The 24,717-nt window shown below is 46.6% G+C and overlaps 1 protein-coding gene across 1 annotated transcript in view; it reads right to left on the reverse strand.

Moving 5' to 3' along the window:
* Positions 1-339: 339 nt before the first annotated feature.
* TACR1 (tachykinin receptor 1) overlaps positions 340-24,717 on the reverse strand; it is a gene marked incomplete at both ends in the record, with an annotated part of 150,881 nt that continues 126,503 nt past the window's right edge. The window contains 3 exons of the mRNA XM_080711085.1: positions 340-637; positions 1,974-2,170; positions 3,329-3,479. Coding sequence (XP_080567211.1) covers positions 340-637; positions 1,974-2,170; positions 3,329-3,479 — 646 coding nt within the window. The remainder of the gene's footprint in view (positions 638-1,973; positions 2,171-3,328; positions 3,480-24,717) is intronic.

Below are 24,717 nucleotides of genomic sequence, written 5' to 3' on the forward strand. Positions count from 1 at the left end.
CACTGCAGAATTCACCCCGATACGAGCACCCTCCTGCAGTGGAAGTGATTTCTAGAATCATGGAATGAACTCCAGGGGAAACTAGAGACCAATCTTCTCATTTTACAGGCTCAGAGAGATTCAAGGATAGGCCCCGTGTCTCGCAGCATGGGTGGAGGGCAGCAAAGACAGGAAAGGATCTAGACTGGTTTGGGATGGAATGTTTTCCCCAAGCCCTTCTGATCCTTCTCCGCAGCCCTGGTGTCTGGGTGTTTACAATGTTTTCCAGATCAAGGACAAATCCATGCATGAATGGAGCAGGACAAGATAGCGGGGACTGCAGCTGCGAGGGGCCTGCGTCTAGGACAGCGTGCTGGAGCCGAAGCTGACGCTCTCCGTCATGGTCATGGTCTTGGAGTTGCTGCGGGAGGAGCCGTTGGAGGTCAGGTCCAGGGACGAGGGTGTGGCCCTGGGGCCTTCCTCCACCTCCTCCTCGTGGGCTCCCACCACTGTGGAGACGGTGGTCTCCAGACGGCTCACTTTATACACGCTGCCCTGGGTGTGGAGGTACCGGGTGGATTTCATTTCCAGCCCCTCGTAGTCCCCAGCGCTGATGAAGGGGCAGCACCGGAAGGCGTGCTTGAAGCCCACACGGAACCTGGGGAGAGAGCAGAGGACCAGGTGACCGCTGGAGACAGCCTGCTCACAGACGGGCTTCTCCAAGTGTTCTCCCGTGTCAGCTTCTCCAAGCAGCATACTCCCGGGCGTGACTCGGTGTTATGATTTTGTAAATCCATTAACAGCTGGAGACACTAAGGCCCCAAAGATTTTAAGGCCAGTTATCAAAGCCAAACCCAGGCTCATGTGAAATGCATGTCTTTGCTGAGGTTGGTCCTCGATCTACGGGTGGATGGGGTGGGAAGACTTGGGTTCCCTCTGGAGGGTGAGGAGGTTGGGAGACTTCGGGTCAATTCAACATCAACATAAAGCCCTGGTTAAGTGTTTACTGTGTGCATCGCACCGTGGTGATCATCGGGCTGGTGGGAACACCACACATTAAGACCCGCCCTTTCCCCCTCAAAACCCACTGAGTGCAGGAGAACTTCATGCCGGTCCTGTCCCTTCAGTGTGCCTCAGTTTCTCCATTAAACAAGGAGACTCTAACTTAAAGTTGTACAGGGAGATTTAAGCTAGAAAATTTAGCTCTAAGAAGAAGGGTGAATATGTGAGTTAGGCTAATAGAGACCATGTGAAATCATTCAAGAGAATGTTTTCCCTACGTTCATGATACCTGAGCTCAGAGATGGCGCTTCCCACGCCAAAGATGGATGGGTAAAGAGGCCTCGACAAGCACGTCATCCCTCCCCTTCCTCTCCACAGAGGCTGAGATGGTTTCTGGATGAAGCACTGTACTGCAACTGGGTGTCCCAACCCCTTTTTGGGATCCCCTACGTGCTGTGGTGAAGCCCCTGTTGCTGACCGCCATTCCCAATGGGCTCTGCCTTCTCGTGCTTGTTTTAAGTTGGCTTCCACTGCTGGGGGAGCTCCTCCAGCCTGCCTGACCAAGTGTAGGCAGGAATCAAGCCCCTGAGGCCCTGCCTCCTTTCTGTTAACCCTGTTCAGCTGGAAATGTGGGATGAAACAGGGCAAGCTGCCCAGATTGTAAAACAGAAGGAGATCCAGTTTGCAGGCTCGCCTTGGCTGCATTAACCACAGAGGTTTTTAATTCTGTGCCCTCCCCCTTCCCCAGCTCAGTTGCCAAGATTTAAAGATCAGAAGACCTCACACGAAAATAGGCGATTTCTGATTCTTCTTGGAAAAGGAAAGACCATCGGGCCACCAGGGGCTCCTGCACAGCCTGAGTAATCAGCAGGGGCCACGTAGCTGGTAGTTAGTTTGCTACAGTCCCCACCCCGCCCTCTTGTCTCCCAGCTGGCTGTGCTCATCCGGCTGCTCGTGGCCCCTGGATGGAGAGCGTGGGGTGGGGTCCTCACCTGTCATTGAGGCAGCAGTAGATGATGGGGTTGTACATGGTGGAGCTCATGGCCAGCCACATGATGGCCAGGTAGACCTGCTGGATGAACTTCTTCAGGTAGAGATCCGGGTTGATGTAGGGCAGGAGGAAGAAGATGTGGAAGGGCAACCAGCAGATTGCGAAGGTGCAGACCACCACAATCATCATCTTGACCACCTGGCGAGAGGGTGGGGCAGGTGAGGCCACGCGCACCGCACCTCCCTTCCCTCTCCTTCCCTGCACACAGTGTGGCACGGGGCGGGGTGTTTGTGACACGGCCTTACAAGGAGGAGGAAATGTCTTTGATATTTAGTGTTAAAGGACATGGGCTGCGTGGGCAGTTCTCGGGGCCTGGCCCCATGACTGGCAAAGCCACCATCACTGGAAACTTGTTAGAGATGCAAATTCCTCCATCCACTCCAGACTGACTGAATCACAAACGCCAAGGCTGGAACCTGAGATCCTGTGCCAGACAAACCCTTCAGATGATTCTGACATTTGGGGACACCTGTGTTATGTGACCTTCCGGGCAATGACCCAAGCCATGGGGAGACCAGTGAGTGAGCCCAGCTGAATGGTGTTCAGGAGGGAAGCTCCCAGTCAAAGGCATCTGCTATAGACGTCTGATGGACTGAGACGCTGGCTGCTGCAACCTTCATTTTATCCCCAAGACATCATCCCCAAGACAGCACCCACACAATGAAATCCATGCAAAGAAGAGTGGGGTGGGGTGGGGAAAAGTCTTCAGAGACTGATGTTCAGAGTCCTTGTGGATTTTAAGTGAAACAGTGCGAACAGTGTGCATCTACTGTTTGTCTAAAAAAGGAGAAGAGAAAATAATATACATGCCAATTTGGTTTAGAACGGCCAGTATCCAGACGGGTTAGCAAGTAACAAAAACAGTAGTTTCCATTGTGTGCATGTGTGTTTGTGTGTGTATGTGAAGAAGTATGTGTATGCATATGTATAGGTGTGTACGCTATGAGTGTGAATGAATATATGCATATAAATGCATGTGCATGTGTGTGTACATGTGTGCATGCTGTGCGTGTGAATGTATGAGAGTGTATATATGCATATGAATGCATGTGCATGTATGTATACATGTGTGTATGCTGTGGGTATGAATGTGTGTGAGTGTATATATGCATATGAATGCATGTGCATGCATGTGTACATGTGTGCATGAAGGCAGGTCCCTCCCTCCTCTCTGCTTCTCCCTGCCAGTCTCCTGTTTCTCACACCCAGGGCTGTTTAGTGAGCTGCCTCTGGCATCCCTGCTCGCCAGCCTGCCAGGGCGCCAGGGCGGGTTGTGCGCCCCAGCCCCTCGCTCACCTTGCGCTTGGCGGAGACTTGCTCATGGTAACGGTCAGAGGAGTCCCCGGGGATCTCGCTGGCCCACAGCGTGATCCCCACCACGGTGTACGCATAGCCGATCACCAGCAGGGGCAGGAAGTAGATCAGCACAGTCACGCAGATGTGGTACCTGCAGGCAGGGGACGAGAAGAGTCCGTGTGAGAAGTAACAGGGGTGGTCAGGTGGTGTGGCGCCCGCCTTTCTCAGCCTTCGCCGTGACAAGGCTGGGCTGCCAGGTGCAGCGCAGGAGGCAGGCAGCCTGCACGGAGCGAACAAGTAGAAACTGGAGGGCAGATCTCTTTTATTTATTTTCTTATGGCCTTTTCCATAATTGAGATTCTTGTTGGGACTGAAGAGAGAAAGCAAGATTTTGATGATAGAGAACTTAATCCATTGTTTACTTATGGCAGTCTGGGTCGATGCTAAGTTCAATATTATTCTCTCCTTCCCTCTAAAAAAAAAAACAAGAATGTAAATTTAGTCTGCATGAGTAGAAGTAGATTCTGTAGAAGGAAGGAGGAGATTGTGTCAATTCTGAGCGGTCTGACTACACATATGCTCAATATTGCTTGGGATGCAGCCCAAATAGTACATTTAAAATGGGAACCATCACGGTGGAGGACGAGCCCTAACCCATGCTATGTGACACACGGATTCACGGTTATCAGAATAATTATCGTGGAGGAGAGGGTAAAACTAATCCTAGAACTTATATCCATAGGTGAAAGCCACAAGGTAAAACCCACTTCTAATCCTGGCCTTTGGGAATCTATATCCAGATGGAAGCTGTCTGAGTCAAAGCTTGGAGGGCAGGTGCCAACAGACTCACACGGGGGCACGAGCAAGAAATAAACCTCTGTGACATGATGTTCTTGAGGTTCCTGAGGTGTCTTACAGCAGCATAACTTACCCCATTTTGTTTAAGGTAAAAATCCTTCTAAGTAGGGGACTTCAATCATTTCATTTTAATTTTGTGAAAGGAAAAATCTCTCAAGGAACTTTTCCTTGGCTTGTCTGATTAGGTATAGCTTTTCCCCAGAGGCGAGCTTAATAGAGAGGCTCAGCATTCCTAAGAGTAATAATAATAATGGTGAGCACAGCAAATATCTTGGGAGACATATTCTTGGTCACTGTTGTGGTTTAGGTGTGATGGTATTGAGGTGATGGGACCTTTAAAAGGCAGGGCCTAGTATCACGGGGGCATCACCTTCAATAATGCATTACTGTTGTCTCCTACGACTGGGCTGGGTTGATGTGAGGGAGCCCAGCACTTCCCCTGAAGCCCTCTACCATACACATTGCTCCCCACTCTTGCACATGCTCTTGTGATTGTGATACTATCCACCATGAGAAACTCATCAGAGCTGAGCTGGTGCCAGTGCATGCCTCTGAACTTCTAGAACTGTGAGCTGAATAATAATTTTTTCTCTACAAAGTACCTATCCTCAGGTGTTTGTTACAATAACATAAAACAAACTATGACAGTCACTGCGCTAATGATAATATTAATCACTATTAGTAGCTGAAATGGTAGTTAAATTTGGAGTGTTTCTGAGCATTCTCTCATTATATGGGCATTTTATGGGCATTTTCTCATTTAACCCTTGAAGCAAATAATTGGATAGGTACTATCATAATCTGTTTGTAGATGATGGAACCAAAGTTTAGAATTTAATTAACTTCTTCAAATTCACAACTGGTTACAGGATTGAATGGGATCAGGATGTAAGTCTGTGTCCCTAGAACCAGCTTCTTATTACTGGAGAAAAGTTGACCCCCCCCCATTTTTTCTTCTACCCTGGTTAGAGTCTGTTCTGATTATCTGTGATATAAAAGTCTGTGATTTTGCTCCAGAAGGGAAAACCCACTTACTCACTCAATTCCTCTTTTATTGATCCTCGGTTTGCTTTCAGTCACTTCTGCGTAGAGTTCCCTAGCTTTGCCACTTATTCAGCACCCTGTGAATATTCATATTTGCAATTTGAAGACACTTGAAGAGCTCTTAAGCAATGAATCACGGAGTCTGCAAAGCAGAGGTGAGCCCATCTGTTCTGTGCAGACAGCTGCCCCACCTCAGCAGGCTCCCGAGGTCCCCCGGGCTGTCCCCTTCTCCACAGCCACTGTTCTGCAGTGATTGCACGCATGTTTCCCAGCACATCTCAGCCCCTCCTTCCAGTGTGTTGCTGCACACACAGTGCTCCCCAGCAAAGCTCTGAGGGATTACAGGACTGGAGAACCCGAGATGCGCAGTCTCCTCCCGGCAACAGTAGCCCTGTGTCATGTAGACTGATGCTTGGCCGGTGACCTAAACACACTAGCTGATCTTCAGCAGGCCCCTGCCTTGGAGTGCTGAGTGTGCTCCGGTGGGAGATGTGACAGGAGGACCCTGCAGTCAAGTCGATGCTCTTGTCCCTGGACCCATAGTCCCCATGCCAGAGCAGGCCGCAGAGTCACCTGCAGGGCTGCCACAGCCCCAGTTTCTGCCTCAGCCACTCCTGGTTGGGCCTGAACATTTGCCTTTACAATAAGTTCCCAGGAGATGCTGCTGCTACTGTTCCTGGTTCAGACTTTGAGGAACATCGTTCTAGATCAGTGTTTTCAACCCCAAATGCACATGAGAAACGCACCCTGGGAGATTTAAAGATGCCGAGTGCCAGAGGTGCTTATCCAGTTGACCTGGGTGTGGCAACAGGAAACTGTATTTTAGAAAATTCTCAAAGCGACTCTAATAAATAATTAGCACACGGGATCACTGTTTCACACCTCGTGTCTGCAAGATCTGCTTTATTGGGCTCTTACCCTGTAGGATACTATTTGCCAACCCTAATGACTCTGAATCCAGATATCAGACAACCAGGGCAGCTACTACCCCCCAGAGCCTGCTGGAATTATTGAAGCCAGCCAGTACTAAAGCTTGTCACCCTGTCTCACTGTTTTTTCCAGAGAAAACCACAATTAAGGCGTTTTCTTTTTCTTTTCTTCCTTTTGTGGTATGGGGCTGTGGCCCTTCATCTTGGGAGCCGTGAGCAATGAGGTCTGTTGTGAATAGCATTTGTATCCTGATATGTCTTCTTTGCCATACCCAAATACAAAATAAAATCTATACTTTAAGGCATTGTGCCCTTAGGGAAATCATCAACCAGACCATTAGGAAAATGATAAGGTGAATCAGTCCACATGATATATCAGCCTTTTATGATCCTTCCCTTTTCAAAGAAAGAAAAGCAATTTTGTTATTTATTTAGAAACAACAAAATTAAGGTCTTTGTTTCAGTTGAAAAGTGTTATAATCAGGTAGAGCACTGGGTTTTCCATGCCCTGATAGGGCTAATTAAGAATGGTTTAAGGATACAACAGCGGCGATTCTATTTTAAGGTGTGGACCCCAAAGAATAGAAAGCTTGGACCCAAATGGATGCTCATATACCAGTATTATTCACAACAACTAAAAGATGGAAAAACCCAAATGTCCATCAAAAGATAAATGGATAAACAAAATGTGTCATATCCATACAATGGACTATTATTCAGCCTTAAAAAGAATGAACTTCTGATATATAGATAAGCTTGCAAATAAAATGCTACTTGAATAAGCCAGTTATAAAAGGATAAGTAGGATTCCAATTATATAAAATATGTATCTCATAGAGACAGGAAGCAAATGAAAGGTTACCAGGTGTTGGAGAGAGAGAACAGGAGTTATTTGATAAGGGGATGATAAAAAAGTTCTAGAAATAGATAGTGGTGGTGATTGTCCAACATGGTGAGTGTTGTTAATGCCATTGACTTGTACACTTCAAAATGGTTAACATGGTACATTTTATATTGTGTATTTTTATCACTATAACATAATTACATTAAAAATTCAGCCTACCTAGGATCTCAGGTCTAGATTTGCAGTCATTTGGTCCCCTCGGCACCCCTCAACTCCCACCCCAAAGGTTTGTTTAATCCTTGGATGAGACTAAAGATTAAACACACCCTCCTAGATCTTGCTGGAATAAACTCTTATTATACAGAAACTGAAAATGTTTGATCCAGACAGTACCCAATTTATGAGCAAACTCTAAGTGAATGTAAGTCAAATGAATGAAATTCTATCACTGGAAAATATGAAAACAAGTATATTTCTTTCACCTTGACCACTTTTTGGAGAAATTTTATCATGTTCTGTTGCTTATTGGAATTAACTAAATCTCTGTCTCTCTCTGTCTCTCTCTGTCTCTCTCTCTCTCATCTTGCTTAAATATCATTACTTTAAAAAGCAGGCCCATGTGATCCTATTTTGTGGGATTTTATGAGCTCGCAGGGTTAATATCTGCCTTGGGGGAGGGGATCTGGAGTCAGCAATGTACTGGCAGCGAGACCGGGGCTGTGTACATGTGAGGGAACCCAGCGAGCTGATTCTGGCCACACGATCTTCCCCATGTTCTTATCAGAACTTTCAGAAGGAAGGCGCGTACAAGAACTCCATGCCCTGGTTCCAGCTAATCTCCTCCTGTAGGCAGTGAATGGGGCTTGACACATTTTATAGGATACACTTGCCGCCTACAGACCATGTAGCCTCAAATTCCACAGATCCCCTTGTCCTTAATGCCCTAATACCTTAATGCTCGCTAATCCAGGTTTATTTAAGTCTCACTAGCAAGAGTCCCCTTGTTGTGCACAGCATCGACAGTTTCAATTTCTGAATTAATTCTCAGTGTTTGAAATCAAGATGGATAGGCTTACTAAATAGTATCTAGGCATCTTCAGAATGCACGTGGTGGAGACTCTCCGTGTGTTCCCAACTTCACTCCAACTCGATAGCTCTGTTTCATGGGGTGATACCCCGGCTTTCGGTGAATGGCTTTGTATGGAAGGGGTGAATGGAAGAGTTAGGCTTTTACAGAAAGGTTGAAAAACACTGATAGAATCCCAACCCCCACCCAGGGCATTAACCCTCTCTGCAATATCCATGCCACATAAACACCCAATATCTTCCTTCCTACCCCCGCATGGCCGACTGATCACCACCCCTAAAGTTGAGCCACATCAGTGACTGTTGGGAGCTGGTTATGAAGCCGACGCTCAGGCCCCAGCCCAGAGGGGCCAAGCCAGAATGTGCCTCTTGGAGACTACCAAGGAATTCATGTGTGAGCTCAGCTTTGAAGCACATGGCCGCCTGATCTCTGCTCTGTGTGGAGCATCACCTGGGGAGCCCTGAGTCCAGTATGGATCCCATCTGAGGGCTTCTAATTTACTTGGTCTGTGGTGCAGTCTAGGCACCAGTGTCCAGAAGCTCTCCGAGGATTCTCCTGTGCATCTATGGCTGAGAACCACAGGCATCGGGGCTTCTGCAGCTGGCATCTGTGACTGCTGCTGCTACTTGTTAAACCCAGTGTAAGCTGCTGGCCCTGCAGCTTTCACTATTTCATCCAAGCTAAGCTCATCACAACGACGGGCCTGCAAACACGAGAGGGCCACGAACCTGTCTCTCTCCAAAGCCCTCTTTGCACAGGGAGCTTTGGGCTGTCTTTCATCTGACATGTGTTCAGAAGCCTCATCCTCCTGCAACCCCACGGGTGTCTCTTGGTCCCTCTCTCTTCTTACTTTTTACTTCCTTGAAAAAAAATTGCAGATCAATGTGATTTCTTTGCAAAGAAAGTAGCACCTGTGCATTTCGGGGTTCACTTTTACATTCAGAAGAGCTCTTTGCAGTCCTCTTGGAGGCAGGCAAAACTGAACACTACTTATCGATATAGCCAGCAAGTTTTTATTCAGCACCTACTATACACCTGGCTCTGAGCTACGGGTTGGGGATGCTGATGAGTCTCTTTTCTAGCGGCTTCAAGTCCGTGGGGGAAGCACCAGAGAGTGTATCATGGGGAGCGGTGGAGAGTGGTTACATTTTCAAGAAGAATGGAGACCTGGAGGAAGGGTGTGAGTAGTCCTTTGTAAATATCAATGCAATATGGAACATATCAGTACATAAAATGTTAAAATGAGTCTTTACGTGCCAGTAGAGATCAGTTGTTAGCTAATTACATAATGTTAGCCAGAGCATGGGGGGTAATGGGAATACAGAATCCTCATTCCAGCTGGCTAGAGAAATTTCCTGAATGAGGAGCCTCTTTTCTAGTCCCTAAAACAGAAGCAGGAAGTGGGCAGGCCCAGGATGGCAGGGTAGCTAATGGCCAAGGCGCCTGACACGAGGAGGGTGCCAGGCTGAGACCACAACTGACTGGAAGTTGCTTGTATACAGCAATATTGTGAGACTTGGCTGGAAAGGGAGGCAGAGGCCAAACCAGGAAGGGCATGAGGGGCTGGAGAGATACTAGTTTACTCTGCAGTTGATGGAAACCATGTCCCAGTTTTCAGTAGGAGGTCCACCTAGGCAGATTCTCGTGCTTTGGCAGTGGATGGAGGCAGTGGGCCTCTGAGGCTCTGCACAGGGACCTGGAGAGTGAGAACTCGTGCTGGGGCCATGGCAGAGTGGCTAGGTGGGCAGGAGGGAGGGGTCCAGGATGTACCGTGGCTGAGGAAGAGCTGGCGGACTCGGCTGCTGACAACCTACCTGGCCTGACTTTCTGGCTTGCAGGAGTAGAGGAGAGCAGGCCGACTGCTGCAGGAGTGAGGCCCCTGGGAGGACAGGCAGGCTAGTGGGGGAGGTGAGTTGTCTTTTGAACAAGTTAACCTCAAGGGCAGGTGGGTAGAGGTCTATCCAGATCTGAAACTGGGGGAAAAATGTTTGCCTGGCATTAGATCTGGGAACCCTCATATTCAAAATCCATGAGGAAGTAAGGGGAAACAGATGGTCACGAGGGGAGAGGAGACCATATCTGGGGGTCAAGCCAGGGGGGAGAGGCCAGAGACAGGCACGAGGGGGGCTCTAGGGGCAGACGGGCCCACCACCAAGGGGAGGGAGCATGAGGCTGGGAACTGGCTTTCTGGTCTTTCAAACTGAATCTAGAGCAGGTAAACCGAGTTGTAGGAAGGGAGAAAGTGCAGGCAGTGGGTAGAGTCTCCAATCTTAGTAGGCTTGGGCATAAAAGAGTGCAGAGGGCAGCGGTTAAATGGGACAGGGGATGAAAGAAGATGGCTGTGTGTTTGGTTGAAGAGGCCGGTGATGTAAAGACTCTGTACCTCTCTGACATACCACCCAGTCTGTGTCTGGAATTCAGAAATGCTCCAACGAGAGATATTCAAATATGAAGCTGCGGCAGAGAGAGGCCAGCTCTCTCTCTACCCACACGCCTGTCTGCTTAGGGGCAGCGTGGAGATGGGATAGGAAGGCTGGGTGTGTGTGTGTGTGTGTGTGTATGTGTGTGTGTGTGTGTGTGTGTGTGTGTGTGTGTAGACAGGTGACTGATAGTCCTGCCTGAAATTCTAATTGGATGGATATGTAAAACAACACTTGCATTGAAAACTTCTGTAGGTTTCATAAAGCTGGAAGAGAACAAATTAGAAGGCCCTTGGTTTGGCTGAAGACCTTATTGTGATTTGGAAAAGAAAAAAGAAAGATGCCAGGAGCTTAATTCAAGGTGAGACAAATGCAGAATTGGTCTCTGTGGGGGAAAGTTAAATACTAAGAGGAAAATAATGAGGGGGGGGGGCTTAGGGGAGGAGAGAGGGAGAGAACTTGAGCTTATGGTTGGAAGAAAGGCTGGCAAAAGGATCCAGCCAGCAAGAAATTACCTGTCGCGATGACTGCTCAATGCATTGCAAAGAACTGTGATGTCCAAGAGTAAATTCAAGAAAGTATAATGCTCTCCAAAGCCCTGACCTTGCACCTCAGATCTCTGGTACAACATACCTGACCCAACAGCTCCATGCTTGTGGGGCTTTGAGGAAATGGAGGAAGGGAACAGGTTTCCAGAGCACAACCAAGTGGGCAGGCTGGAGATGCTAGTGGCCAAAGTTAAAATAAGGTTCTTTTATTCCGTGGGGGTAGGGAGTGGGGTGGAGAGGGAGGCCTGTCTCAGCAAGTGGGAGACAGAGAGGGAGATCCTGAATTTGTGTTAAGCTCCTTGATCAGGCTTCCTAATCTGGCACATGCCGTCAGATCATCTGAAGATTCCTGAAATCCCTGAGGATGCTCTTGAGAAAGTCCCAGCTGGCCACAGAGCCCATTTGGAAATCTGTTGCAGACAACAGCCACCAGGTGGCGCCAAACTGCAGCCAGCACCTGAACCAATCAGTATTTCCTTTAGGCAAGTGGCATTTCACTAACGGAACAATAAAGCAATAGACACTGTGCTTGAATTTGTAGGCTCCACACCGCCCCTTACCTTATCATGGTGCAGTTTCCCAGTAGGTGCCGTGTATATTGTGAGTTCTGCAAACTCTCTTGGAATATTCTAACCCCATAAGTACAGGGCTTCACTTTATTGGTGGCATGTTTGCTTTGAGTACCAGTGGGCACTGATGAGTGTCTGGCTGGTGTAACTCGCCCACTCTCGCCCCTTTAGATGGACCTGAATTCAATTGTGTCATGCTCAGCTCGAGGTTGGGCTGGCTGGTCATCCCTGCAGGGTGTCTTTGTAGGATGAATGATGAGGCACAGCTCTAGGGTGGGCTTCCTGCCTGGGCTGCTGCAGCCTGCCATCGTGCTCAGCTGAGGTCAGCTGGGCAGTGTGCAGCAGAACTGAAACTTATATTTTATTATTCTGGCGAGCATTTATTTTTGGTGAAGGGGGTTTTGTTTAAAACTGCTTCAAATGGATACGAATTAGTAAACATTTCCTCATATTGTTAAGTGGCACCACAAATATAAGTGCTGGTTGATATTTCACACTCCATCTAGTCTTTAATATATGAAAAACGCTTAAAAGATGCAACATAGTTCTAGTCACAATAGCTTGTGACCAATGGCCATCCATGTCGCCAAGCCTGGACTAAATGCTGAGACTCATGGCTTGTATGTGAAGTGCCCACCCTTCTTGTTGTGCCTGTAAAATATCTTCTCCACATGGGACAGATTTTTAGCACAGCAATCACTAAAAATGGCTAGAAACCTCTTCATTTGGAGAAATTTATTACCAAGTGCAATACAACGCAAACACCTTGGCTTGTAGGAGCTGTAGAAATTTCACTCTTTGTGTGGGCTCTAGTTACATTGTAAAGGTATGTCTGGAAAATGGATTTGATTTCATCTCATTACCTCTGGGACTTCAGGTAAGAGACAGAAATTGCTAAGCCCATTTTAAATTGAAAAATTAAGGTCCAAGTAAGGTAATTGTCTTATCCAGGTTGCTCAAGGTCGAAATGGAAGAAAAGATCTGTCCTTTTCTTGTTTCAACCCTTTGCGTTTTCTGCTCAGACGCACTAAGAAGAAAGGATGTCACTCAGATTAGAGACATCACGGTTTTTCAAGAACAAGCAAATATGTCAAGCATAAAAATTATGGATAGCATTTAATAATGGTGGATAATTTATTGAAAAATAGCACAGCTGACAAAAGTCAAACCCAGAATTGAATTTCACCTAAATGGTGAAACTACATTTCAAGTTATGTCTGAATTCCTTTTTGTCTTGAACCTCGAGTCTCTCCCCAGAGAGACTCTCAATGGACTGGAATATGTGGGAAAAACAAATACCCTAATTTCTCTTCCCCAGCCAGAAGTTTCTTTGCATGCACAATAGACCATTATTCCATGTGCCCCTAAGCCCGCCAGGCTATAGTTTCCATTAACAAATTGAGCAGTGCAATTTGCATGTCTTACAAAAATGATCAGCAAGACGACATTAATCAATCTGAAGTCTGCTGGGAGTTGTATGTGAGAGGACAAACATTTTTATTTTTTCAATGTGGGAGTGCACACAGATTTTTCCGACTGCCCCAAGTTGACCAAAGAGAATCTTACAAAAGGGGGCTCTTTATTGCTTGAAGTAAAACTGAGATGCTCTATGCACTAGAAAGATGAGAAGACCACGTAGACTGGATGTGGAAGAGGAGGTTTTGGTGCTGGAATATGAGAGTGGGCAATAAGCAAAGAGAGAAGGAGCTGTTTGCAGACACGTTACAGACAATTGTTCTGAGTGCATTTTAATGGAATTCTTACTGTGTGTGCCCAGTGAACTAGGTTTCATAAACTTGACTGTGCTTAGATACTGAATCATGCAGATTCAGGCTTTGTAGAGGTTGTGTATATATTGTTAGCAGAGTCAGCTGTTTAAGTTTGGGGCCAACCCTGTGTTGAGGTGATACCTTTGGTTATACATGGAGAATGTGGGAAGAAAAGGCGGTGTAGTTGCTGTTGGGCCTTGTTCATTCATCCATCTAACTGCTGCTGAGGCCCCAATTGGTACCAGGTGCTGAGGATATAGTAATAATCAAAAGGACATAGTCCCTGTCCTTTCTCTCTCTGTGCACCCATCCATTCAGCCACCCATCACCCATCCATCTATCTGTATTAATTTATTTTAAGGAGCTGGCTTACAGGATCGGAAAATCTGAAGTCTTAGGGCAGGTTAAAACTCAGCCAGGAGTGGATGCTGCGGTAGTGAAGCAGAATCCCTTCTTCTCCAGACATCTTAGCTCTTGCTCTTCTGGACTTCAACTCATTGCATAAGATTGCCCGCGTCATGAGGGTAATCTGCTTTATTTAAAGCACACTCATTGGAAATGTCAGTCTCATCTGTTATTATGAACAATATGACCAGCAATCGACTATTTTAGTCTGGCCGCGTTGGCACAAAATTAACCATTATGTGGACTCGGCTTCAACAGAGTGAGCTAAGAAAATCCAGGGTTATGTTCTGGAGACAGTCTCATAACCCTAGCAGAAACAGCAAGAATAATCACCGCCACTGTGGCCGTGCGATACTAACACTGATGTGGTGCGAGCCCCCTGCCAGGCTCTGCCTTAGCTCTCTTACACACATCGCCGCACCCACTTCTCCCAACAACAGCCTTTGTTTTACAGATGATGAGATTCAGGAGCAAAGGTTATGCAGTGCTTTTGTACCATGGCACACAGCACAATTCCAGGGCATGTTCACAGAGTGTGTTGTGTAAATAGCATCCCCTTTAGCTGTGCAATGCAGTGGGCCCTCACAGAGTCTAAGTGACTAACATAAGAACTCTGTGATAGACGCCGGGCATGGTGGCACACACTTGTAATCCCAGTACTTGGGAGGCTGAGACAGGAGGATTGCAGGTTCATGGCCAGCCTCAGCTACTTAGTGAGGCTCTCAGCAACTTAGTAAGATCCTGTTTCAAAATCAGGCTAAGTAGGGATGTAGCTCAGAGGCAGAATGCCCCAGGTTCAATCCCCAGTACCACAAAGAGGAAAAAAAAAAAAAAATTCTGTTATAGAGATTAGCCTTGCCTAGACTGGGAAGGATTATAAAATTGTAAATTGTACAAGAAAGCATGCCATGTGTATGCTACTCATGTGATTTTACTATATATAATATATTTTTATTATACGTGTAATATATGTCATGAATTTAAAGTGATAGCACTATTAAAATTATAATAAGTACAATAATTTGATAAAGGATAGGAAAAATATAAACTGTAATATCAAAATCCAAAATGCATGTAGGGGGGATGGAGTCAAAAGTGTAGGGGATTAATATCTAGAATACATAAAGAATTTAACTCAGTAGCTTAAAAATAATTTAGTTAGAAATGGGCAAAAGACCTGAATAGAAACTTCTCCTAAGATGACCCATGGGCGGCCCACAGGTGTATGAAGGTGCTCAACATCATAGGGAAATGCAAATCAGAACCACAAGGTAGTATCGCCTCACACTTTTTGACTATTACCCAAAAGACAAAGGGTAGCAAATGTTGGTGAGGATGAAAATAGGGAACTCTAACCGAATGTTGGTGAGAATGTATGATGGTGCAGTCTTATAGAAGACAGTATGGACGTTTCTGAAGAATTTAAAAGCAGTTGCCACATGACCCAGCAGTCCCACCTCTGAGTACACGCACAAAAGAAATGCAGTCAGCATAAAGACAGTAGAGACATAGCAGCCAAGATATGGGATCAACTCGAGTATCCATCAGTAAATGACTGGATAATGATAATGTGGGACATAGTTATATCTTTATCTATCTACCAACAATGGAATATTATTCAGCCATAAAAAGATGAAATATTGCCATTTGTGATAATACACCTGTGATGGGGGTGTGTCCATACAGCGCCTAAGGAGATGCAGCCTTCCTCGGCCTGAGCGGCCTACAGCCTAAGGCAAAACTTTAAGTAAAGTGATTCAGCAGAAAAGGGGCAAAGATGGCACCTGGAGGAAGCTAGGAAGGCGTGGTTTCCTCATTCATTATGTGTGGGGAGACTGAGCAGTTTTCCCTTTAAAGGAGCTTTCCGCACACATGAATGGCTCATGTACTGGCCTGGGATTGGCCGTGAACTACGTGCTAGTGATCTTTATCCCGGATAGGCTAGGCTATTTCTCATGGGAATTCCCTTGTGGCTTGGTGCTATATATATATGATTGCTTGGAGAGAGATAAATGAGATCTTGCTTGACTTGACTCCCGGCTCGTGGGTTTGTGTTTGAGTCATCAGTACTCATCATCTCGCCAAGCCCCGCCAGCTGTTGGGCTGGACCCCGACACACCTGGAGGAAATTATGTTAAATTAAATATGCCAGCTATAGAAAGACAAATATAGCGTGACTGCACTCATATGTGAAATCTAATAGAAGTTGAGAGTAGAGTGCTGGTTACTAGTGGTTGGGGGTATAACTCACAGGTCAAAAGCCCCTGGGTTGTATCTCTAATACCAAAAACAAATAAATAAATACACCCCCAAGCAAAAAAAATCCAACCACCATCCAATCCAAAAACCAACCAACCAACCAGTTGATCAACCAAACAGCCATTTAAACTGCAAAGCGCCAGGCTGAGCTACGACCACGACTGAGGGAAGCAGTGCTGCGCCTGCCCAGCATTCGCCAGCTTAGAGCCTTCGCAGTCCTCACCTCTCCACAGAGAAACTTGCCCTGCTTTGGAATGAACTCCAATCCTGTCCTTTTCCAGGTCCACGCTGTGCTGCTGGGAGCTGCTCTGGACCAGTCTTTGCAATCCCTTTCACTCCTGAACTCCCAGAATATTTACTATTTAGTTTTTGATTACTTGATACTGTGTGCAATTCTTTACTTTGTGCATATTAGGTTTATATATATATATATATATATATATATATATATATATATATACAGGGGATTGAACTCAGGGGCATTTTACCTCTGAGCTACACACCCAGCCTTTTAATTTTTATTTTGAAACAGGGTCTTGCTGAATTGCTGAGGCTGACCTCAAACCCATGGTCCTCCTGTCTTGGCCTCCCAGCTACTGGGATTACAGGTGTGCACTATCACACCTGGCTTTATGCATGTTAGCTTTTTCTTCCAAGTAATCTGTAAGTTCCATCAAAGCATAGACCATGAGTTTCTTTACATTCTCTACATTATCAAACACAGATTCACTTTTTCAAAACCTGGCTCTGATCACTGATAGAAATGACCTCCCCGCTCGGCCTTCCCGATGTCTCCTAAATTAAGCACAACCCTTTAGCATGGCATTTAAAGATCTTTCTAATATAATTTTCTACCTTAATTCTTACCATTTAACTAGTGCCCAGATTTATGCTTGGAACAGAGTGACTGCTCAGAGGACGCTCCTGTCTGGCCTTCCTCTCTTGGCCTTCTCTCTGCTTTGCCCACCCCGGGAGAGAGCAGACTGGGCACGACAATGATAAGGTTACTCATGAACAATTTCAGTGTCGGACAGGGACAAATGCCAGATAGCAGGAACTAGAATACATCATGAAAAAACCTGCAACGAGTGTAGTGCAGATGTCTGTGCTGAGAAGGACGGGGTTGCAGTGGCAGGCAGGGGTCAGTACAGTCTTGCGGGAACATGGCATGGATTCCTGGGTGAAAACCAAGGTGTTAATGACCAATGAGGAAGGGGTTCAGCTAGAGATAGCTCAGGAGGAGGGGGAAGAGGAATGAAGGGCAGAAGGGAAGGGAGGGAGGAAAGGGTCCAGAGTCTGTCCTGCAGTGAGGTTGATATGAACCATCTGCTAAATGCAGGGGTGCAGGGCGGGAGCGGAAACCAGAGACCAGGCCCAGGGAGGCAGCTGATGGCATTGGAAGGAGAGCTGCCCAAAGCTTGGCAAGTAGCATGAATGAACACAGCTACAATTTGCATGCTTTCCTGCTTTTTCAGTGTTCCTTGGAGATCCAGGAATCAGAGGGGAGAAGATATAAAGGAAATATAAGATGGGAAAGTCGAGGTTGGGGACAAGCCATGGGAGGCCCAGGAAGGCATGGTGAACACATTTGTTTAGCTCGCTTGACTTAGCACCAACTACAGTACAAAGACGTGTATTACCTCTCTACCCTTTTTGTATTGGGGATTGTACCCTGGGGCATGCTACCTCTGAGCTACACTCCCAGACTTTCTTTTTTTTAATTTTAATTTTTTTACACAGGGTCACACCAAGTTGCTGTAGGTCCTCTTGAGTTGCTAAAGCTGGCCTTGAACCCGTGATCCTCCGACCTCAGCCTCCCAGGTACTAGGGTTACAGGTGTGGGACACCACACCCAGTGTGCTATTGTTTTTAAAGGACCACACCAATTCTGTTAAGATGGAGTTTTATCACCTACATTTTGCAACTAAATTTGAGGCTCAAAGAGGTTCTTTGAGTAAGGTCACTGGGACAGCATGTGATCTGAGCTGGGATTGGAGTCCGGGTCTTTATTTTCTTTCCCATTCTATCATTCTTCCTTTCTACCATGCAAATGGTGGTCTAAGAGGTCCCACAGATTAAGGGCGTAAGTGAAGCCTAAAGTGTTATGAGACTTTCAGTGCCCTCATTTCTATCATATCCCACACTCTTCCTCTCTGTGGCCACCATTCACTTCCCATGGTGGTGCCATGTTCTGCTGGATTCCTCTGTGTAAAGCAGAGTCCTGAGGGACCCAGTTTCCATCCAGGGGACCAGTGGGAGATGTATAGACGGTGACTCCTTGCTTTGTCCTCTCTCCTGTCTCAGAAAGTCAGAAGTGGCCAGTGGACTAGTGAGGGTCCAACCTCAAGACCCCTCTGCTCTTTCCTGAAGACCCTTGCTATGGTTCATGTTTGCTTCCCCCTAGATTCATATGCAGAATCACAGCCTCAGTGCTGTGGTGTTAGGGGATGGGAGGAGACAGATTAGGAGAGTGTGTTCTTCCTAAAGCCTTGTTTAAGCTGCGTGGTCGATAGCATCTTGTTACAGAAGCCTCATAGTGGTAGCAAGCCTGGCGAAGACAACCCCAGTCCATTCTAGACTCTGTAAGTACAACCCTGTGCAGAAAACCTGCTTTGGTGCTAATTCAACAATGATAACAAGGAGAGTTTTAAAGATGAGCAAGGAGGATCCTTCTAGGCCTGGAAGGAACATGATTCTCCCACCATCTGCAAAGCTTTATTTTTCTCTTCCATCTTTATGGCAGTTCTTCTCAAAAGGAATATATTTAAAAAAAAAAAACCTGCAGAGGCTTACTTTTCAACAGCCTGTAGGGGTGCTGGAAAGCAGGCTGGAAGAAGCGCTTTCCCCCCAGTATAAGAGGTTAACTAGAGAAGTCTTCTTCCATATTAGGATTAGAAATAAGGTATTAAAATATAGAGTTAAGATATAGAAGTAAGATAGGATTGGAAATAGAATGAAGATCCATAAGCCCAGCTGCCCAGGTTGCAGGATTCAAGGACGAGGGCAGGGGACCCATAAGGTCAAAGCCTCTAATCTCCAGCTTGCCGGCCAAGGTCTTTGTAAATGGGACCCCATCCCCATATCTCTGAGCTAGATCAGCAAACAAGGCCAGGATAATCTGCTCTCCAGGCAGATTATTCAGTGCAGAGATAAGCCTGGCCCAGCCAAGGTGGGTGGGAAAGGCAGAGCATGTTTTAAAATTATTGGTTGTACTTGTTTGTCCTTGTATCCGATTGGTTGTATTCTAAGGTTGGCGGGCTCGAACTTTTGGCGGGCTCTGACATGTGTGTAACCACTCCCTCGTGTGTAACCACTCCCTCCTAGGGTTATAAAATTCAGAGCGTGGAGTGGGGAGGGGTCGAACCTCGGCCATAGTGTCTTGGTCTCGACCCCTGGCTAGCCGGGACAGAGCTGCAGCACAATAAACCTCGTGTGCATTTTACATCTCTTGTGAGTCCTTCGATATTTGGGTTGGTGGGCGATTCTCAGACCCTTCACAGCCGTCTTTGGGTCTTGTCCCATTCTGAGGTAGGGCCTGGGAACATGAATTTTTTGTTGTGGTGGTGCTGGGGATGGAACCCAGGGGCATTCTACATCTGAGCTACACCCCTAGCCTGGTTTTTTATTCTTTATTTTGAAACAGGGTCTCACTAAATTGCAGAAGGCCTCACTACATAGCCGAGGCTGGCTGCAAACCCAGATCCTCCTGTCTCAGCCTCCCAATTACTGGGATTACAAGCATGCGCCACCAGTCCAGCTTTGGGAACTTGAATTTTCACAAGTGCCCCAGTCATCCTGAGGCAGGCAGCTCTTACCCCCATATAAAGAAAACATAGTTAAACAAGAGACACTTTTAAGCAGTTTAAGTCCTGATGGCTTGGCATGATGGTACACACCTGCCATCCCAGTACTTGGGAGGCTCAGACAGGAGGATTGCAGATTGGAGGACAGCTTCTGCAATATACTGAGACTCGGCAACCTAGTTAAATTCTGTTTTAAAACAAAATGAAAAAAATGAAAAAAAGAGCTAGGTGTATAGCGTGGAGTTAGAATGTCCCTGGGTTCAGTCCCAGTATAAAACACACACACACACACACACACACACACACACACACACACACACACACAATTTAAGTCCTAATAGCATCTGGTTTAGGGCAGCCATCCAAATTCTGCCTTAGAGATGCAGTCATGGGGGATCTCTGTCACAGTTTGAAAGAAAGCAGGTGTCTGTGGCACTCAAAGGCACCTCTAGGGATGGCCGGCTGGGTGGCTGCCAGATCTCCCCAAAGGCCATTTACCTTGAAAGGTTCTCTCCGGCCGAGGGGCTGGTACCCGTGTCTGATTCCAGAAACCTCATTTGTCATTATGCATAGTGTCTAGGGCGTGGGCCCCTTGTCCATGCTCCCAAGAATCTGATTTGTAAGCCACTTAAAGGGAGAGATATGACTGTTAAGTGAACAGGTCATTGGTGCCGGCCAGATTAACCCTGAGCAGATCACACAGTCAGATTCAGGACCAGGAGGGTGTTTGGCTGACCCAGGCGTCCTGGTATTAGACTCTGAAAGCTGCAAGTGTACCCCATCCCATAGGGAGGTCTCTGTTCTAGGGACACAGAGCCCTTGAACAGTGCCTAGCATACAGCTGGGGTCCTGGGGAAGGCTTAGCCAGTGAGGAAAGGACAACTTCAGGATGTTATGGGCCCAGATCCTCAAGATCTATGATTCCCAGACTACTCCAGTTTATGAAAATTTTCTTAACATTTCAGGACGGATGTAGCTTATTTTTTCTTTTTTCAGTCTCCTATTCTGCCAACCAAGGATATTAAAAAAAACAAACTAAGCTAAACTAAACTAAATTAAACTAAACAACCGACTATTGCCATCACCGGGAGCCTAACAGAGGTGTCCAGGAACAGTTCCCCAAACCATAACAGTTCAAAACCATAACAACCACTACATTCAATAAAGAATATTTTAACACAAGAAAAGGAATAGGGTAGAACTGCAGCAGATAAAGGGCAGAATTCAAAATGAAAGGAAAAATCCTCCCATTACATTAAAAGAGAGAAATGTCACTTTTCATAGGTGTTTGGAAGTCCCTGAGAATCTGTAGCCACCTTCTCCACAAGCCAGCATGACGATCCCATCTACTCCTGTCATTGCCCGGCCCCACCTCCCGGGATGCCCGACTGCGCTTTGGGTGTGGCCAACTCTGCATTCACACTTTTGAATTCTCTTGCATCTGACCTGCCTCCAGGGGATCACCCGCCATGTTGACACTGGCGGCTGCGGTGGTTAATCTTGGTTGTCAATGTGGCTGGTTTGAGAGATGCCTAGGAAAAGGACTTCTGGGTGTGTCCATGAGCGGGTTTCCAGGGACATTTGACACCTGGGTCGGTACAATGAGCTGGACAAGCCGCCCTGAATGTGGGAGTCTGTGTCCAATAGGCTGAACGCCCAGATAGAACAAAAAGTGAGAGAAGGGGGAGTGTGTGTGTGTGCACACAAGCTCGTTCTTCTTGACAGGGTGTCTTTATTGTTAAAGACAATGGAACCTGTGAACCTGTGATCTGATTCTCTTGTCTCAGCCTCCTAAGTACTGGGATTACTGGGGGTGCTCAGACTCCAGATTCTTCAGCCTTTGAAAGAGACTTGTAACCTAACTGAGGGGGATGGTAGGAAGGAAGAAGGAAATTCCCTAATGTGCATGATATACATTAATAAACATATCACTAAGCCAAATAATCACTCAGTCACACATGAGAAGGAGGGAGGGGGAAGAAATGGGGCAGGAATTGGGTAAGGGCTAATTGGGTGATGTGTACATGTGTGCCTATACCATCTTGTACTCCACTAAGATACATGACTACAATGCATATATATTTGAAAGAGACTTGCATCCCAACTCTCCAGGGGGCTTCAGGCCTGCGGTCTGGACAGGAGCTGCATCATTGTTCCTTCTCACTCTGAGGCTCCAGCTTCTTGGTGTGGGCAGCCACTGATTTCCCAGCTCTCCAGCATGTAGACAGCCATTGTGGGACTATCCAGGCTCTATCATGAAAGCCCATCTAGTAAATCCCCTTTTAGAATTACATATGCGTTCTGTTGGTTGTACCTCTGATGGTACAGCGAGGCAGCTGTGGCCCTGGGTTCTGTCATTGAGTGAGGGTGTACACAGGGCTTTCCCCACCTTTCAGCTCGCACCCACTGAGGCCGGTCCAGGGAAAAGGAGCTAACGACCTGGGCGAGGGTGGTACTAATAGGAGCACTGTGTGTCTGCAGACCAGCCACACAGAAGAAACCCTCCTGCCATTTGTGGGACACCCTTGCCCACACAATAGAGCCCTGGGCAGATTCCTTTACCACAGCTGTGCATAGAAATGGCCATTTCTCACCAAGGGACACACGGCCAAATAGAACACAGCTCCCCAAATACACCCTAAGGTCAGGGTGAGACATTGTTGTGCTCTACATTTTTAATTAAATATTTAGGTTTTGGTTTGAATTAATAATATAGATGTGTTGTGGTGTTTTGAATTAATACGGTATGATTAATAACTTAGAGTGTTTTTAGCGAATGTGCTTTAATAGAGTTTTAACCCAGCCCTGAATAATACTGACTCCATTTTAGAGCCTGTCTCCATCTTAAATAAAGTTCTAAAAAGTCAGGCACAGGGTGGGAATCGTTTGCAAGAAGGTTCCCAAGATAGAAAGGGAGCGGCAGCTGGCAACCCAGCTCCACCCCTGTATCCGGGCAAACATACCTTAGATAAGAGACCCTCTCTCATGTGCCCCTGCTTTCTTCGGGAACATCTGTGTGCTTTGTGTAGCTGCTTTAGTGTATAGAAATTGTAAATGTTAAGAATGTCAAGGCTGATGTAATAAGAATGACTTGCAAAATAGTGTAAAACAGTATATAAGGCACCCTTTTGCTGGACTCAGGGCCCTTGCCGGCTCTGCTGAGATAGACGCGCTTGGGTCCAGGTTCGAGCCTGTAATAAAGTGTGACCATTCCGAACTTAATTGGCGTTGGTCGAATTGTCTCGTGTGGGTACACCGCAACATTTCTTTCAGGCATTTACAGAGCGTGTTCCTTTTAGCTCACCTCCAAGGCTCTTTTTTGCACAAGGATTTGAAACTCAAAGGCAACTCTTCAACCCCTGAAGTAAGTAACTTTTTCCTTCTCATTCTGTGCTCGGTGCAAACCAAAAACGTGTCTGAGAATTATATATGGCACGCACAGTGACGAAGATTAAGCACACATGCTAGAATTTATATTATTAAGCAATTTTTAATTTCTCTACCATTTATAGTGTAACACTTTTCCCAAGCAGAGAGGCAGTGTTAACATATTTTGCAGCCAGTGCAGCTATACCCAGTGCTCCCGCTGAATGCCCAAGGAGCACTGAGCTTATTTGCAGGATGAGAAGCCACCCACACAAATGTTGGCTGGTGCTGTCCTAACTTGTCGCAAAGGAGAGAAACAGCGAGGGCTCCTGTCATCTTGGTTCTTTGAAACTCCAGCCTCTAGCAAGATCCTATTAAATCAGCTTTTAGACAGGCTTCATCCATCGGGAGCTCCCGGGTGCCGCCTGGCCGCGTGGGGAGGCAGAGCGCAGACTTCCCGTCCGTGAGACACGGCTCCACAGCGGGCTGCTGTTTCCCATGGGCAGACTGGCCCTGGCGTCTGTGTCATTTTGGAGATGTCTTGTTGAGATGTCACATTTTTTTTTTTCCAGCCTGGGGAAATAGGGATTTTTGGGAAAAACAGCTACTGAGAAATGTTCTGACCTAAAATACAGTATGATCCTGATATTTTTTTTTTTGAAGTAAGAAATCCAACCCTTTCACTCATCTTGGTCATTAAGGGTAAGCACCCAAGGACGGTTGTTTTTGGGTGGGAAGTAGGTTTGGACTGTGGTCTATTGGCCACCATCTGCCATTTGCAGGACAGTTCAGGTGTGTGTGTGTGTGTGTGTGTGTATGTGTGTGTGTGTGTGTGTGTGTGCAGGAAGATTAGGATTCTTGCATGGAATAAAGCATTTTAGGGCTAACAGGGTCAAGGAGCTCCAAGGAGTGCAGTAGTGTTGGTACTGGCTAGTTAGTCTTGACTTCTCTGGCATTTTTCTGGTTGCAAAATGATACAGCCTCACTCGGGGCAACTCCTCAGTTCTAGGCAAACCAGGATGGCTGGTCACCCTAGATGTGAGAGTGCTGAGAATCCGTTCTCTGCCCAGCCTTCCTCTCTGTGAGGCAGGTGATGGGGGTGATCGTTCACTGTCTGCGAGGCATTCCTTTGAGTCAAGGGATTGCTGCCGGGCCCCTGAAGGAGGGTGGCTCGTTAAACCATTCCAGCCGAGAAGCAGCGTTCCACGCAGCGGAGGAACATTCCCTCCTGCTTTACACAGCTGCCTCCTTCTCCAGGGAAACATGGATCAGGACAACAACAAGAGAGTCTTTAACATTTTTTTTGGCTAGGGAAAAGACAAAGAAGTCTGACAGCGCCAAGTGTTGGCGAGGGCACGGCACAACAGAAACCCTTAGTTACTGCAGGTGGGTGTGTGAGTGAGTACACCTACTTTGGAAAATAATTACAGGCATTATATCATAAATTTCAATATGCGCCAACCCAAGTTAGTTTCCCTGGAAGATATA

The sequence above is a fragment of the Muscardinus avellanarius genome, assembly GCF_963383645.1.
Source record: "Muscardinus avellanarius genome assembly, chromosome: 15".
NCBI lineage: Eukaryota > Metazoa > Chordata > Mammalia > Rodentia > Gliridae > Muscardinus > Muscardinus avellanarius.